The 17,725-nt window shown below is 47.2% G+C and overlaps 1 protein-coding gene across 1 annotated transcript in view; it reads right to left on the bottom strand.

Annotated features, from left to right (window-relative positions):
- The window catches only part of STK11 (serine/threonine kinase 11), a 74,988-nt gene that overhangs the window by 17,306 nt on the left and 39,957 nt on the right, over positions 1–17,725 (bottom strand). The window contains exon 7 of the mRNA XM_032788104.2: positions 9,143–9,200. Coding sequence (XP_032643995.1) covers positions 9,143–9,200 — 58 coding nt within the window. The remainder of the gene's footprint in view (positions 1–9,142; positions 9,201–17,725) is intronic.

Raw genomic sequence — 17,725 nt, 5'->3', positions numbered from 1 at the left:
CCCTGATGACCCCACCAGCCTGAAGGATCAATGCCCATGGATTAAACATTCAGAAGGTCAGGCTTTGGTCATCCAATTGCTTCTTCCCACATCCTATGTGAATCACGCTGCTGGGCGGCTTCAGATCTGGCACGTAGAGCAGCACGTCCTCCCCGTTTCAACAAGCAGTTCTGTGGGCTTTGCGTAGGAGCGTTATCCCACACACAGGAAGTGACAAAGGAGTTCAAAGCATTCGCACCTAAGGAGTGTCGGGTGTAGAGCAGCTGGGTCCCCTGATGGGCTGCTATCCCAGCATTAAATATTAAACCCCTGCTTTTGTGTCATCAGTTGAATGGTAATTAATCCATGAAAGCCAATCCTTCCCAGCACTAGCTGGGAAGACAACTGGGCTGTTTATCAGGGGCTGCCTGAGAATAGCAGGGAGCTACCCCTCTCTTGCTGTGAAAGGACACTTTAATCAATTTGTCATCGTAAGCGCATCTGGTCTAATGAGACTATATGATTTCTCCTCCAGCCTATTAGCTTCACTTTAGGGCTCATGAAAGGTGCTGCTTTTAGTCAGAGACTATGTTCTCTACCCACAGAACAGGTCTAGAATGGGCAGCATGAGACACCCACCCCACTCCCATGCTGCACCCCGTTTTCCACCAACATGCCTCAGTCCTGACGTGGAGGGTCCATGAGTTCTGCCTTCGCCGAGGCTGCTGTCCCAAGTAGTACTAGGTGCACTATGAATGCTTAGCTACTTGGTCACATATGTAGACATTAGAAACAGCTTTTGGCTACTACTAACCTGGGACAGATTTGAACTGATCACCAAAGGGGACGGGAGAGATCCAGAATAGGCTCTTGGGAACGTATGCCATCCTGTTTTGTTTTAAATTGCCCCTGTGACCCGGAATTAAGCTTGGACACAGGTCTCCACCACAACACAAATGCAATCATGATTGTGTTAAAGACTTAAGCTGGTTAGATAGTAAGCCTAAAAATGTGATGTTTTAGCAAACCTGTCCAGTGAAAACAAGTAGTTAATTCCATTTTCACACACGTCTCTCATTCTACTGGGATGGACCAATCAGTATTCAGAGGAGGAGCAAACCTTGTTCAAAACCCACCTTTGTGAGCATGATTGAAAATAAAGTTATGAAGCAGCCTGAAGGGGAAATGGATTCCAGTTTTAATATGATTTGTCTAGAAAGATTCTTTCCTCCCCCCCACCCCAAAAAGGTATTTGATCTTTTCGCACCTAAGACTGTGCTGTCATTTTAAACTGAAAAGATGACATTTGATATGTATGTACCACTACTTCTTATCCAATGGTAGAATCATTTCCTAGTCCCATTTTTTTGGGGGGGTGGACAAGGCAGACAAGCAGTTATACCAGAGACAGTAGAAATTGCCTCTTTGAAGTGTCTGGTGCACTGGTTCAGCATTTTAAGTAATTCGCACTGGCAGCTTTTCCTGCCAAGAGCGTTTGAAGATGGTTCTCACAGGAGCAATGGCAGATGTGGGGTTTCACGGATGGGCAACGAAGTGAGCAGCACTCCGCTGCAGGAGGTACCAGCTCCATGACCTCCCAGCAGCACTTTATGTGTGGACTCCATGCAGTTTTGAACTAACACCACCTTGAGGGGGACTGGAGACCGGCACTGGTTGCTTAGAAAAGGTAAGTAGCAGCCTATGCTGCAGCTGCATTGTGGGAAAGATGACATAGGAGTACCAAATGCCGCCAAAGAGGCTGAAGGAGAATTCTTGGTGATCGTGGATGGGGAAAGCCCAGGTTTCATCATTCTGGAATTCTAGATTCTAACGAAACTAGAGAGGAATGTGGAAGAGATGATCATGTTCCGGAAGTAAAGGCTTCAAGATCCCACAACAGCCTGAAAAACCCACATGTCCTGTGAACCTTCAGACCTCTTGCACGGTAGGAAGACTGTTTCCAGATTTCCAGTGTTATATGCAAAGCTGGAATGTAAATACTCCCTCAATATATTGCCGATTATCTGCTTGGAGCTCTTAGATTTAAGTTCAGTCTCTCACTCCCCCAAAATAGAATCTCATCACCAACAGAAGATACTTAAATTCACTGGCTCTTTTCTGTTCCCTAAAGTGTCGCAGGCAGACTTATTTTTGTTGAACGCTGACTTGCTCGGTGCTACGCGAGGAATAGGATTCCTGCCCTCAAAGCTTGCTATCTGAGTGGAAGAGGCCACACAATACAGACACAAAATGCCCTGGATGACTGGAAGATTCAGGTGTTCCCATTCTGTATTGATGCAGGTGTCCAGGTACTTCTACCTTAGGTGGAACAAGAGTAGCAGGCTTGGCAGAAAAGGAGGGATTCGAATGCCACTTTGGTTTGTCAATTACAACCATTTGGCCAAATAAATGTAACACTGCTAAAATGAACAGCGAGACTTTCAGGGTGCTGGGCCACCAAAGCAGAAGTGGGCAGGTCCACCCCAATTGCATTATAGTCAGTAGTTATGCCTAGCTCTGGGTATGGAGTCTCTTCAACATACATGGCACACAAAACCCTGTACTGACTTGGTTGTTGGACAGCCTTTCCGTGGGAGACTGCTCTCATCAAGGAAGTGACTGTACAGATACAACTTCACTCTGGGCTGATATGTGAGGGTCATCTAGCATCCACCACAGTCACCACTGATTTTTGCCATGGCCATTGGGGATGGAGGGAACCAAGATATAAACGCTAGGCACTTCAGGAGAATGGAGAATAGGGGGCAGAAGTGAGAAGATGCTCAAGTTTGCCAATAATGAAGGAATTCTGAAAGAAGGGCTAGAAATTTCTAGCAGCTAGTGATGTTTGTTTTGCTGTATTTCAGCTCTGCCTCTTTCCTGCCTCCTGTCCTACTTTCCAGGAGAGTAAAAATAGGTTTTAACAACAACTGAAACCTGAATCACTGTACTGTAGTCATGTTGACTCCATCCTCTAGGAGATGAATTCAAACATTTACATATGTATCTATGCTAATCAGAAAGTAAAGCGAGAGGAGAGATTCAATGAAGTACAAAAGGAAACCAAAGACCTGTTGGAAAGAGCCCCATAAGTAATTTGACCGAAGAAGCAGACAGTATTTCCTGTCAAGCCTCAGACAGGGCAGGGACAATTCTCTGACATGGCTCAAGGTTCTGCCTGTCACTCTGAGTTTTCCGCATCTCAGTACGTTGGTAGTGGGTAAAGGGTTTTCTATTGCAGGTCAGGCTACTGTTCCATCGAGTCTGAGCCTGGCTCAAGAAGTTATTGGCCATGGCTTTCTCGCGAGGCAACTACTCATTCTGTGCTAATCTAGGTGGGGTAAAAATCCCTGCTTGACCTTGCATTGATCAGCTGACAGCTGAAGTGCTAGACTGGATATGAAAGCTTTTGAAAAAAGAGAAACAGGCTTTATTTCACTGCTTAATCCCAACCACCATTTTACTGCTGCTTTGTAGGGGAACCGCACCAAGACACAAAAGCATTAATTCACTCAGTGCTAAGAGGTTGATGCTTCAGTGACAGTCACATTCTCCCCTCTTGCTTCCCATTATGGGGGTGGGGAGGAGAAAAGCTCTTGTAGGTCTCGAAAGCACCACTCACAGAAACCACAGTCTCTGGGAAAGGCAGATTCACCTGTTGCTTCTCTCCCCACCTCCAACAATTTGCAACCAAGTGTAGCAGCAGCAAGGGGAAGAGACCCTTTCTTGCCATTTTGTGGGCTGAGGGGAGGATACATGAAGCACAAACCTGCCGGGGGAGGAGCATTAATGACAAAGAAGCCAGTTATGTGGAATGCCGTTCAGCAGCGTTGCTGTAATCTACAGGGAGCTAAAGAGGGCAAGGCTTGAGGACAGCGAACCGAGGCTGGAATGAAAAATAAAGCTCTGAAGGCAGACTGGCATTTAATGAGCATGCCTGGCCTGCAATCTGAGTTCTAAACCAAGCCTCATTCTTAGCCGACTCATAATTCCCTGCTCCTTTCAAGTCACATTTTATCTTTGCTTGCACCCAGACTTATTAGGCACAGCTGGAGCTTTGAAAGTGCTTCCTGGCTAATATCACTCCTTCTGGGTCACAAATATTTTAAACTTGCTTATTTATGATAGGGAAGATACTCTGACAACCAGATGCCTTGCTGCAGGCTATTCAACCCTTATCAAAAGGGTAGGTTACTTGCATTTCCCCTCTCACTAGTCATATCGGCCATGAACAGAAATTGGGTTCTGAGAAGGTCGGTACCATTGCACAGAGCTACTAGCAGCATTCTGATTTCAGCCCACAGATATTATGCAGGAGCTGGATGGAGAAGGAAGTCATACAATAGTTCTATTTTATGAATGGCACTAGCTACTCCTACGTAACAGCCAGACGACATAGGGGGCAAACCCAGATTTCTCCAGCCTCAGTTCAGTGAGCACTGGAAGTAAGTAGAAAAGAAGAGGTGAGCTGTTCCCCTAGCTGATCCTGGACTCAGAGGTCGTACTTCAGACTCCAACACAGGAGACATGCAGGAGGAAGAATGGTGCTTAGAGCACAGATGGAGGCGTTAATGCCTTTAACACACTTGCGTTAAGAGACTCATTTGCAGAGAGTGTGGGTAGAAGAATTAAAAATTCCCACCTCTGCGTCACACACTGAAAAATAAGCGAGTCCCAGAGGGCTGAGCAGGAGAAGAAGATGAGCAGGTGCTTTCCCATCAGTACCTTGCATCCAGGGGAGAATTTGGGGTTTGCATCCTCCCACACCACCACAGATGGGAAAGGCCTATTAGACCTCAAGCCCATGGCCCAGCGAGCACTGGATAGCCCCTTAAGATACCTCAAATATAGGCACATGCATTACCAAGTATGCTCAGAGCCTCTGAAAAGTATTACTGTGGCAATATGAAAACAGATTTCTTAGGATTTTAGTCCATGCATCTGAGCAGCAAGGAAAGCCTTTCCACAGACACACTCTTTGCATCTGCTGCCGAGGACTTTTTGGTGAGTGAGAGAAGAGGTGGCCCACTAGCCTCTGCGAGGTCACAGGCCCCTGCACTAGCGTAACAGGCCAGTTTCCACTTCCACCAATAAAGAGCCAAATGCTCCCTCTCACTTGCTATGAACCGTTGCAATCATATCTATGGCTGAACAAATTAAGGCTGAGGAAGAAGGTAAGATGGTTGCCTTGGAAACGAGGGGCAGAGGTACGATTCTGCAGCCACTTCATCACTTTCGATTTTCTTTTTAAGTGTTGCTGCAGGGTCATTGAATTAAAGTTACCAAATGCAGTTTATGAGCATTAAGCCCTTCAGTAACAGTGCAGGGCACAGAAGGTTAGTGATCCACAGGGAACCAGAGGCTCTGCCTCCCTGGCTCTGGGCAGCGTGTCTGCACTGGGCCACGTTTCTATACCAGCACTTGTCTGAGAGGCTTACAACAAAGCCTGTTTAAAAAAAAATTCATAAAGATGTGCACCAGGCTGGTTTTCCCCAACCAGCAGTGCCCTGGAGGCAGCAGGCTCCAAGGCTCTGTCGTTATTACTCATGGGTTGACTGTCATCAGCTCAGACTGAATAATTTGCCCTGGCTGGTGGGCTAAGACAATTTTAATTCGTTCCAGTTCAGTTGATGGTTCATGAGACTGCAATGGAGAGCGGCTAGTTTTGAGAGAACTGCCGGAGTGCGGAAAGAACTGGGAAAGGTTAGCACGTCCCTGCTGAACTATAGACGAAACCAATCCCAAAACAGTGTAAATACAAATGTAATGCGAGAAAATTAATTTAGTTTGGGGGAACGAGGGGAAGATGAGGAAGGCGTCTGGCAGAAACCAGAGAGTCTACGGCAGGCTCCGCTCCCATTCACAGACATCACAGGCCCATATTCACCCACTCCAGGTGGTGTGAGGAACCTGCCATGTTATGGGGGGAAGCAATAGCCTTGGGAAGAAAGTGTGGCGGAATGGCAGCAGCTGAGAGGGTGGACAATAAATCTGCACCAAGTGTTACCAGGCCCTTTCTACCTCCATCGGCTCTGCTGTGTTAAGAGAATAATATTAGGCACTTCCACAGCACTTCATTTGATCCATAGTTTGTTCTCACATCTCCGCTTGCACCCAGGGGGCAAGTAACTGCCATTTTGTAGCTGAGGAAACAGTCCCAGAGAGGAGAACTGGCTTGTCCAAAGTAACACCATATCTGCTGAAGAGCTGGGAACAGATGCCAGGTCTCCCAAGACTGTTCCAACCAGATTGCTATTTCCCATAACAGCGTGCAGTTTCCTGCACCACAGAGCACAGAACAGAATGAGGACAAGGATGACTCAGGGAACACTTCTACCCTCTCACGCACGGATGGGAGCCTTCTTCTAGCTCACACCTGCCCAGTTCCAAGCTGGAGAAAACACTGGCCTGGACGCCAGAGGCTATTCCTGCAGTCTTGTTGGAATGCCCTAGGACCTTTACCTTCCACCTAGGCAATCACCAGTGACATCAGTATAGCATCTCAACCAAAGGATCAAACTTCTAGAAACAGTGTACCAGGGATAAGGAGGGATGCCAGCTATCTCGGGCTTGAGTGGGGACCTATTCCCAGATCAGCTGTGGAGCTTTCGGGAAGTCACTTCAATAGCTCTGTGCATCAGTTTCCCACGTGTAACAAGGGGATAAATATCAACGTCATGGGCAAGGGGGCGGAGAGAGGAAGTGTAAATATCAAGCTGTTACTGATTGTGACAGAAGGTATTGGAGAGGGCAAAGTGTTATTCTAAAGGTCCGAGAAGACAGAGGGCCAGCCCTGTCCCTGGAAATTAAAGCTGATCATTTTAGGAATGCACTTGAAGAAAAGCTGTCTGCCAGTCAATATATGGATGAACACCCACAGACTCACCATTGGCTGTAGTCAGTTGTGTTTAACCTGACTGCAGCTTATTTAGAAGTTGGGACTAAGTTCTTCCATTTAATTTGTTAAAACAAAGCCAGGAGATGTGAATTCTTTTCCAAGCACACTCTTTGCTGCCATGCCAGCATTGGCAAGAGGGTGACGGACAGACCCGCCCTGGGCCCAAGGATGTCAGTTTGCGGCGCATGTGAGGTTTGCCACTGCCCTTTGCACCCAGAGCTTACTCTACTTTCTTTTCTCTCTTGCTTGCTCTGACTACCTGCAGGGGCTCTGGAGAAACTCCCTCTTCACTTGCAGCCTAGCAAGGCAGATTCAAAAGCTCTTTGCCACAAGGGAATCAAGTGTACAGAGAGTCGGATAAGCAGCTCAAAATACCTGGCAGCTAGCGACACATGGGAGCCAGCGGCCCAGCCCCACATCTGAAGGGCCCCACAATCCTGCAGTACAAAGTAGCAGGGACAAGGGCTTTTCAGCATATATTAGCCCATTTCACAGACAGCCCAAGACATGCCTCGATGCAGCACTCATTGACTGCAGGAGCCTAGCACCAGCAGTGATGAACTAGCAAGAGAGCAGAACGGGAGGGGTCCTGAGAAGGGAACAGCAAAAGCATTTGACACTGAAGGAGTCAATGGTGGAAAGAGCGAAAAGTGGCCGGCAGCAATCTTAGGGTGCAGCAAAAATAAAGTAGTGTGGACTTGGAGGAGCCACTGACCCAAGAGTCATGGTGCCATAAAGTCAGATGCTTTCTGCTCATGCAGAGTTCAAACCGTCACCTCTAGAACAGTCCCCTCTACGGCCCAGGACTAACCCGGGTCTCCTCCACTGCAAGTGCACATTCCTATCGCAGGCCCAGTCAGACAACCAGCATGCACATGTCTCAGAAAGGGGACCGTTTACCCTGCTATTAAAGGGTCAGTCTGCCTGTTAATTTAACTGACCAGGCAGTTGCTCTTCAGACCTTTGCTCTTTCTAGGCATGAGGCTGATGAAGCTCTACAGAATACAAGTTCAAATTCCTCTCTGGTTCTGAGCCAAGGTTTCTGCAAGCCGCCTGCTCCACACTCCCTCATGACATTCACCAGGAGATCATACAACAGCACCTGAGCTACAGCTTTAGCTTTTCCATAGGAAAGACAAGGAGACACAGATGCTTCTGGCCGCAGTCAATGGGAGCAGACCACGCCTAGTGCCTTGCAGGATCAGATCCTGGTCTTCACAGGGTTCCCAAAAGCGTTCTTGGGCAAGCTCATATGCAAGAGCTCTGCTGAGCAGCTGTATTCTAGCCAGCGGATCTGTGTCCCCTCAGGAGCACTTCCTAGTCCAGGGGTACGCAACCTATGGCACGGGTGCTGAAGGCGGCATGCAAGCTGATTTTCAGTGGCACTCACACTGCCTGGGTCCTGGCCACCGGTCCAGGGGGTTCTGCATTTTAATTTAATTTTAAATGAAGCTTCTTAAAAATTTTAAAAACCTTATTTACTTTACATACAACAATAGTTTAGTTATATATTATAGACTTATAGAAAGAGACCTTCTAAAAATGTTTAAATGTATTACTGGCACTTGAAACCTTAAATTAGAGTGAATAAATGAAGACGCGGCACACCTCTTCTGAAAGGTTGCCGACCCCTGTCCTAGTCAGACAGGAGACAAGCTCTCACTGCCTCCTCGCTGAAGCATCCTTAGAACACTTTTTGTTCTTGTACTTTTATCCAGCCAGGAAGTCTCTGCTCAGAGGCAGCACGTTCAAACAATTTGTTAAAAAGGGCAGACAAAATATTCCCTGTCCTGGAATCCTTTTTCAACCACTGGATTCTATATGAAGCACCCACCACTCAGGGTCACTTCTGCCACTACGCTGAAATCCATTTCTGTCTCCTGGACATAAAGAGACAGAAAACATTAATCCAAATCCCTATTTCAATATCCTCAGCTTCAAGGATCCCTCCCCAGCCCACCTCCCCTGCCCACGCTGCTACTATCTGGCCCGTGAATCTCATTATTCATGCTAGAAACACATTTTAAACATCTTCATTATTTACCAGTTAACAACTGAAATGCTCCAGCAAGATGCTTAAAGAAAAAAAGAACGCCAACTAGATTTACATGTAAGTTGCCACAGCTCCAGCAGAGCTGGGGGAAGGGTATCTAGTGACTTCCATGTGCGCTGTCAAAAGAAAAAACAAGTTCACAGCGATAGCACAGGTACATTAGCATAAGAAGCAGAAAGAGAATGACTAATAGGAAGAAGCTGAACACTCACTTGTGCTGCCTTATCTGCTGTATTGAAAATCTCTTGGCTGGGTCATATTCAAGCATCCCTGAAAAGGAGGAAAACAAAATCCAGGTGTGATTCACAGGCGCTGTCAGCCAATTTAGAGGTAGGAAGCACAAAGCCTCACCCCCTCCCTTTCCTCCCTTAACAGCACCCATGGTTTCCAGTCCCCCGGCCATGGGAGTTGAGAGAGGCCTTCCTCTTTAAATGAGAAACAGCAGCATGGGATGGAGAGAGGGTCAGGAAAGTCAGCGTTTAACCCCAACTCCACTGCTGTGCAGATCTGAGCTAGGCTGTGCCTCACCTTCAAAGTGGGGCTAACCCTTCCCTCCTTTGCAGTGTGAAGCCTGAGCTCAAGTTCTCTCCCCCATCCCCAGCCAGTGAAGGGTTAGGGTCTCTGATTTCACAGATCAGCAGCGTGGGTCAAACCTTACCCAAGAGGAGCCAAAGGCTTTGGAGTGGTGTATACACAACTACGCAGCAAGCCAGACTCTGCATTCTAGGCACAGATCTCCCTGAAGCCCCTCTAATTAAGGGCTCTTGAACAATGTTCTTCCCTGCTCGCCAGACCACCTGTAGTCTGCTATCACTCACAGGAGATGGGGGCATGGGAAAAGGAGCTGGCCAATACATTCTCTCGCACCCAGACCATCCAAGAGAGGGGGGGATGGATTCCCCTCAGACACAGCTTCCCTCCCACCCCCAGAGACTCATTTATTGCAACCTCTGCCCTTAAAACTCTTTAAAAAAAAAAAGTCACAGTTCAAGGGGAAGAGAAATAAGAAGTTCTCACACCACTCCCTGGAAACTGGCCAATGAGGCATTAACCAGTCCAGTGCCCCGCATCTCCATTAGTAGCATGCAAGATACAGGCATTCCCCATGGAAACCACCACTAAGTCACTAATCCACTGAACACCAACAACATGCTTGGCGCTGTACATAGATTACAATACAAGGACATGATAGTCTAGGGACAGATGCCAAAGGAACTATAAATAGGGTTCCAGGCACCATATGGTGGGGATGCAGCTGCTGCCGCACTGTGCTTTTTTGGAGTGAGGAATTCCAAACAGTTCTGCTTTCAAATGAATCGTAACAGTTCAAAGAACAGAGGGTTAACACCAAAAAACCTTGCAGCAGTAGGGCAGGGAGAAGGGATTTCGAAAGGAGGAAAGGACTGCAGAGAGCAGTCACTTCAAGCATAAAGGAAAGGGTGGGAGAAGGCTTTGAAATACGAATGGAAGAAGTGATGGGAGTTAGACAAGCAGAGCAGAAAGGGTAAGAGGAGACAAAGTTCTGCTCTGGTCTTCTCTCCAAGGTCAGGACAAAGAGTATGAACTTGATGCAGAAGGCAAGGGAAAGCCAGCGTGGAAGGACATAGTCAAAACAACAGCAGAGAAAGCACTTTTGGCAGTAGACTGTTGGGGTGACTGCAGGGGAGTTGGGCAAGACAGAGAAGAGGCTGCTGTAGTCCAGATAAGAGGTTGCCAGGGCCTAGATTAGAAAATGGGTTTCTGTGGTACAGGTGGACAAAGGGATGGATTTTTGTAACAAGGTATGGAGGACAAGACACAGGACTCAACAGCATGTACACATGGCATAGAATGAGAGGGCCCCGAATGACAGATTTTAATGCCAGGTTAGATAACACGGAGAATGGTTAAGTTGTCGGCAACAACAGACAACAGATATTCTGTTGTATCAAGTAAGGCTCACAACAACTGCCTTCAGCTGTCACTTGCATGTTAGTTGATTCCCCTAAACACACACACACACACAAACTTTTAAAGAGAAATAAGACATGTCCTGCGTGTAGGAATCTTTTTTTGCAAGGCTTAACCCAAGTAGAGATATTTTTCCAGCAACCAGACCACAGGTCACCTAGACGAGGCACTTGAAACCACAGAATGTCCAGCCATGAGACGACTCTTCTTTAAAGGCAAGTGCAAATGTGTGTATCTCTGTTCTGAGTCTGAAAGTAATCAATGCTGCAGGAGGCCCCCGCTCCTCCCAAAACACCTACCTCTAGAAACACGGAGAAAGATGAGCAAAATATGCAATGAAAACTTAATCCACTGCTTCACAGCCAATTAATGTGATTTTAAACAAGGTATACACAGTGGCCAATCCCATTACAGTTTTTGCTAGGCCTGACGGGTTCTCTGAGCAAGAAGGGCACTTTCTGCAGAGAGGACAGGCTAGCGGGTGGGTAAAGGAGATCCTAGATTTACTTTCTCCTCAGAAACTGCAAGGTAGCATCGGGTGACCATTGCGCCAGAGCCACGCTGCCATAAAGTTTATTCCAAAAAGATGGGGGCAGATCCCCATAATTAAAAGTGCTCCTATACGCCACCTCCCCCACATCCCCTCTCCAAAAACATTATATATATATATATATAAAACCATGAATCTTAGCTAATCCCATCAGGGTTCAAGGCTCTAGATGGAGCAGGATGAGTACTTTTTATTTGCTCTGCTAAGACAATAACCCTGTGAGCAGTAGTAGGCTCCCCCCAGTCAGTAGAGCAGGGCTGAGGGGGAGCTATGGTAATCGGTCCCCAGCATGTGGGGAATGCACCTTTGGAACAGACACCTCAGATCAGTTTCTAGTGGGCAGGTGTCAGCCTAAGACAATGTTTCTCAAATGGAGCCACTATTGTGCCAACAGGGGTGGGGGGGGGGAGAGAGAGAGAGAGAGAGAGAGAGAGAGATGAGAGAGAGGAGAGAGTGTGTGTGTGGTGGTGTGTGTGCTTTGTGGTGTGTGTGTGTGTGTGTTGTGTGTGTGTGTGGTTGTGTTGGTGGTGTGTGGTGGTGTGTGTTGTGTGTGTTGGTGTGTGTGTGTGTGTGTGTGTGTGTGTTGGAGGGGAAGGGGACAGGAGAGGGGAAACAGTGGCCCACCCCACTCCCTGGTGCTCCTAGATGCACAGCCTTGGTGTTGGCTGCTGGGGCCTCCAGCTGGGCCCTGCCCCGCTCCGGAGACACCTGGGGCACAATGCTGGAGGAGCACGCAGCTCATGAGTTCCCCACCTTTCTACGGGTGGTGGCGCTCAGGCTTTGGGTGTCAGCCGAGGGGTGGCATTGAAGGCAGGTTTTGGGTGCGGGGCTTTGGGCTTCAGCCCCAGGCTCTGGCCACATGGCTTTGGGTTCTGTCCCCAAGCCATAAGGCTTCAGACTCTGGCCCCCCAACTCCTCCCCATGCAAACCCCCTGCTGCCTCCTCCGACCCCTCCATCTAGGGCTTAACTGATCCCCCGACTTGCTAGGGCTGAGTAAGCTTGCTGTGAAAAGTGAAACTTATGTTTGTTAATATCACTTTTCATAGCAGACTTACTAGCTAGCAATAAAAAAATTACAATGATTTGGATGTATATTTGTGCATATTTATTAGTTTTTCCAAAAGGTAGTTAAGTACTGTGGAAAAAAGTGAGAGAGCGGCCACCAGCAAGAATTGGTGGCCACACTCTGAGGCCACCAAATAATCTATCCTGAGAACCCCCAGCCTAAGAGCTGGTATTTTCTGCCAGAAACAACAGGCTGAAGTCACGCTACGCCCCGATCCCAAGCGCATTTTGAGGAGAAGGGCTCACCTTGTTCAATTTGGCAATACCTTCAAAGCTCCATTAGCCTATTATTTCTGCCCCTCTCCAGAAGAGTTCCTGGAAATTTAATCAATTCCTTCTTTCGGTGGTACATGCAAAGAAGTAGGTTTTACTGGCAAAGATGAAAAATCCATTCAGAACCAGCCCAATGGGCTTTTTAGCCTGACTGAGTTACGTTAGCTCTTCCTCAGGTCTGGGAAACGTACTAAGGGCTTGTACACACTAGCACTTACTTTGGTATAGCAAGTTGCTCAAGGGCGTGAAAAAGCCACCCCCTGAGCAACACAAGTTACAGCGACTTAAGTGCCGATATGGACAGTGCTATGTCAGCGGGGAGGTGGAGTAATTATTCCGACAGGAGAGCTCTGTCCTGTTGGCACAGAATGTCTGCACTAGCAAGTGATATATCGGTGCACCTACCTCGACACAGCTGCACCGCTATTGCGATTCCAGTGTAGACTAGCCCTCAGAGTGTCGCACCTAAACCCAAGGTGGAACCGATTGTTTAGCACAAGTAGTTAACATATTTCAAGGGATTATCCAAGGTGAAGTGGCCCATTAACCCCCCTCCAGTCAATGGGGGGAAAGCAGCTGGGGGTGGTGTTGGTGGGTTATAGATTGTTGTAATAAGCCATAAATCCGTATCTTGGGGCCGACATCTTTAAGTTGTGTCACTTTCCATGATCATTTTAAAGCTGTTGTGGGGCAGTGCCAGAGATTCGCAGGCTTCCTGTGCCTTCAGAAGCAGTGTCTCAGGAAGTCACCAGGTCACTTGTTTCATCTTATCACTGCCGTTCCAGGCAGCAATGAGGCCCTAGAGAACAGCTCCCCCATGATGTGGAGACAACTCCAAGTTCTTAGCTACCGTCAAACCTGTTATCAGCTCAGTATTGGATACAGACTTGATCAGGGGACTCTTGCCAAACCTGAGCTTCTTCGGGTGGGTATTTCCCTTTCTTCTACAATCAGACATGCATATGTTACAGCCCAGAAGCTTTCTCCCTCCCTGTTCATCTTACAAAAGTAGTAATTGGAAAAGCCATTAACCCCCCCCCACACACCTAATAATTAAATATCCTATCAGTAAGATTATTAGATGATCATGTTACAGCTGAACTGCCCATGCTGTTTTATTTAAAAAAAAATAAAATGATTGGGATAAAGGCAGATTGTACGTGAGGACCAGAGACACTGAAATCTGATGCTGGCTGTCTTATTTTTTTAATGAAATCAGAATAGGGAGACTAGATGTCCTGGTTTTATAGGGACTGTCCCAATTTTGGGGTCTTTTTTTTAATATAGTCTCCACTTACCCCCCCACCCCCGTCCCAATTTTTCACATTTGCTGTCTGGTCACCCGAAGCCAAAAGGGGATACGGTCAGGTAAGGCTCTCTCTATAGTGGAGACTTAGAGGGAGGAAAAAAAAAAAAGGACCACCTCATTTCAGGAAGGCATTTCTGGAGACCCGTCTGTCATCAATTTCAGCAGAATTTTCTGCAAGCCAAACCATGCAAAACTGCACAGGACAGCACATCAAAGATCCCAGAGACAGTGGGATTGTCTCAAAGCTGCAGTGCTTTTTCAGAGCATCTACATGTCTGAGACGGTTTTGCTGGGGTGCTGTGGCTTTCGGAAGTAAGCATCTTCAATTCCAGCCTGCTCAGATCTGAATAATACACAAGCATCAACTCAAAGACTGCTTAGAAAATGCCAGTGCTTGCCAATAGATTTACAGCATTTACTAGATGGAACAGGTACAGGAGAGAATGTGGGCAGGCAAAAGAGGAAGTAAGTGTCTAAAACAGGTTATAAAAAAGGGGAATAATAGCACTCGTTACAAGCAGCTGTGGCGCAATACATTGTTCTCAGACAGGGTACAGAAATTAAAGGAGCAATGAAGGTAACCTGAGCCAAAAAGTCTTTAACTAAAGGGCAAGGACTGTATTTTGGGCAATGCTAGAAAAAGAAAATCTAATCAGTGGAAATTAAAACTCATGGATTAATCTGTACTCATATATAGCAGTTGTGTGGCTAAAGCCCAGCACCGGAGAGAGACTCCATAAAGGCAAAACATCATGTACTATTCACCAGTCAAATCATCTAAAAAGTGTCTGCCCACAATAACCACACAGATATTCTCTGCCATTTACGGTAAAGATTTCCATTTATTTGGGAGGAGAGATGAAACACTGGAGCAGTGAGATTCTTTGGATGGATGCCCAGCTCTCAGACCTCTGCTCCAACAGCATTTCAGATAGGTTAAGCGCACCCATATCCAGGTCATCTCTGATCCCATGCCCAGCACAAAATACGGAACTACAGGTACCAGGAATCCCCTTTCCAGTAATGCCAAGGACAACCAGAGCACATAAGACCTTAAATCTACCCTGCCTCCTTGCCACTGATGACCACCAATGCACCTTTATATGGTCCTGGACAAGCACAAAGACTCAGCAGGATGTGGCTGAGTAACTTCGGACAGCCAGGAGCCTCTTCAGGTACATGTTAGTAGGCAAAGGAGGCAATAGTTGCAGTTCAGGACTCCTAGGTTCTAGCCAGGAGTGTCAATGACTGAGTGGCACACCTTGGATGAGCCATCACCCTCATCAATTCCTCTGTCTGTAAAATGGGAACAACAGTATCTATCTCGGAGGTATTGAAAGGGTGCTCTCTGCAGTACACGCAAAAGTATTAACCCATTAATGCTTAAGGGCCCTTTTTGTGAGGGAGCATGAAGAGAAGAGCACTGCCCCCTCCACCTCCTGGGAACACCTCTAGAATCACCCCTCCTTAAGCGTGGGCTCCCCTCCTGCAAGCGGTGAGGCCAGCAGAGTCTCTCCAATGACTAACACAGGGATCTGACACCAGCATGTCAACTATGGACTCTTATAGCCCACATTTCTGTTGTATTCGAGCACCTCAACCTCCAATGCATTTACTCTCTCACCACCCTTGTTACGATCATGTCCTTTTTACGGGGGGGAACTGAGGCACAAAGAAACTCGCCCAAGATCACACAGGCAGTCAATGGCTGACCTAGGAATTGAACCCACATCTTCCAAGTGCCAGGCCAGTTCTCTAACCACTGGATCGACCTTTCTTACACTTCTATGGCCAGGCCGCAATTTCAAAAGAGGATTTGGCACATGAAAGATTTTTAAAACCTCATTTTTCTTGCCCAGAAATGAATCTTATTGGGACACATAAGTTATGCAACGGTCACTTGGGGAGGCTTATACCTTGATAATCTACCCTCACAGACAATGGGGGCCTACTAGCTCTCTGATTTCCATCAGTGAAAGTACGACAGATTCATTCCCCTCTTGAAAAGCAGCATCCCAACTAACCTGCACTAAAATACTACAGTACTGCTCTTGCTAGGAGTTTGAAATAGGCCAGTGAAGGGGCTAGAAGCCTCTGAAACTCTTGGCCTTTGGCAATCTTGCCTCCTCTCTGGAAACAAAGCCTGGTAAAGACATGCTCAAGGGGTGAGGGGAAAAACCACACAACAGCTTGAGCAGCTGCAAAAAAGTAGTCAACAGAAAAACAAAGCTTTAAAAAGCATCTTCTTGTACCTGCTTCCCAACCAACTGGCACCCCACTCAATGCAGCGCTTCCAGCCAGAGAGGAAACAAACACTTTGCAACATACTGTAGCCTTCTTTACGATGAAAGCAGGATTAGTGCTCGTGGCTCTGCTATGTGCTAGAAGAGTCCTCTTGAGGCAATGGAAGGGAGAGTGAGCCAAGCTACGGGTATCTGTGCTGTTCATTCCAAAAGCTATCAAACATGAATTGGCAAGCCTGCAAACAGAGTACACTTGAGCTCAGTTTCACAAGCTGCAGAAGATGCAGGAACATAGCAGGAAATGGGAATTACTGCATAGAAAAATAAGGGCCCATGGCAAAAATCCTCTGCCTTTGTCACCAGTGCTACCCATGAGGGGATGTGGCAATGCTGAACACTTGGATCCCTGCAAGCTGGGTTACACTTCATGCCTTACTACTGCAGTTTGTGATGCCCACAGTACCCCCACACCGAAAGTGGGAAGGGACACCACAGAGTTAAATCACCTCAAATCTATTTGCTACATTGATCCCTATGGAAAGGGAAGGGGCTAAGACGAACTCAAAGGCAACGTTGAGAGGCTCTAGCCAGCTCTGAAGCGAGCCTATTGCTGTAAGGATTAAGCATGTGGAGTGGGAAGGGTGGAAGAAAACTGAAGAGGTCCCCAGGACTTCATCATCAAGGGAACAGAGGATGAATGCTTGGTGCAGACAGGCAGGACCGTCTCCTGCACAAAAAGCTTATCTGCTTGAGCAGCTGCCCATTAGGTAGCTTACAGATGGGAGTAACTGAAAACAGAAGGCAGCAGGAGAGACATCAGCTAGGACAAAGGGAGCAAAGAAAATAGGCTGCCAACATAAAACAAATCTTTTGAGGTCATGGGACCTCAGGGATCAAGATGCCTCTGCTGTTTAAAAGGACCATCAAGAAAGGCAGGAGATCTCCAAGAGCAATGACAGAACAGATCATTAAAAGGAAAAGGCAACTAAGCTAGGACAAAGGTTTAGCAGTTATTCAAGCCACATGCTTCAGAGCACAAGTGATTTGCACCTGGACTCAGGAAGAAAATGTCACATCCACCACACTGGAGTTCAATACCAAGGGCACTTGAGAAGCTTATTAACTGCTGGCTGCTTCTGAGGTAGGCATTTGAGATCCAGCTGATATCAGACTGGACACCAGTCTAGATGGGCCAGTGGGTTTGCTCCAGTTGGTCAATTTTCATGCTCCTATGAGAGGGGCTTCTTTTCTGAGTTAGCATTTGCCGACCAAAATGCCACCTATAGCTCTGGACATCACTCACCAGGCACATGTGAACATGACACGAGACACGCGTCAGTCACTAGCTCCAAGCCTTAGACAGTCACCCCATTAGTCTCAGCAGCATAGCCAAGATGCCAGCTG

The sequence above is a fragment of the Chelonoidis abingdonii genome, chromosome 11 (assembly GCF_003597395.2).
Source record: "Chelonoidis abingdonii isolate Lonesome George chromosome 11, CheloAbing_2.0, whole genome shotgun sequence".
NCBI lineage: Eukaryota > Metazoa > Chordata > Testudines > Testudinidae > Chelonoidis > Chelonoidis abingdonii.
This window is presented reverse-complemented; position numbering and strand designations above follow the sequence as displayed.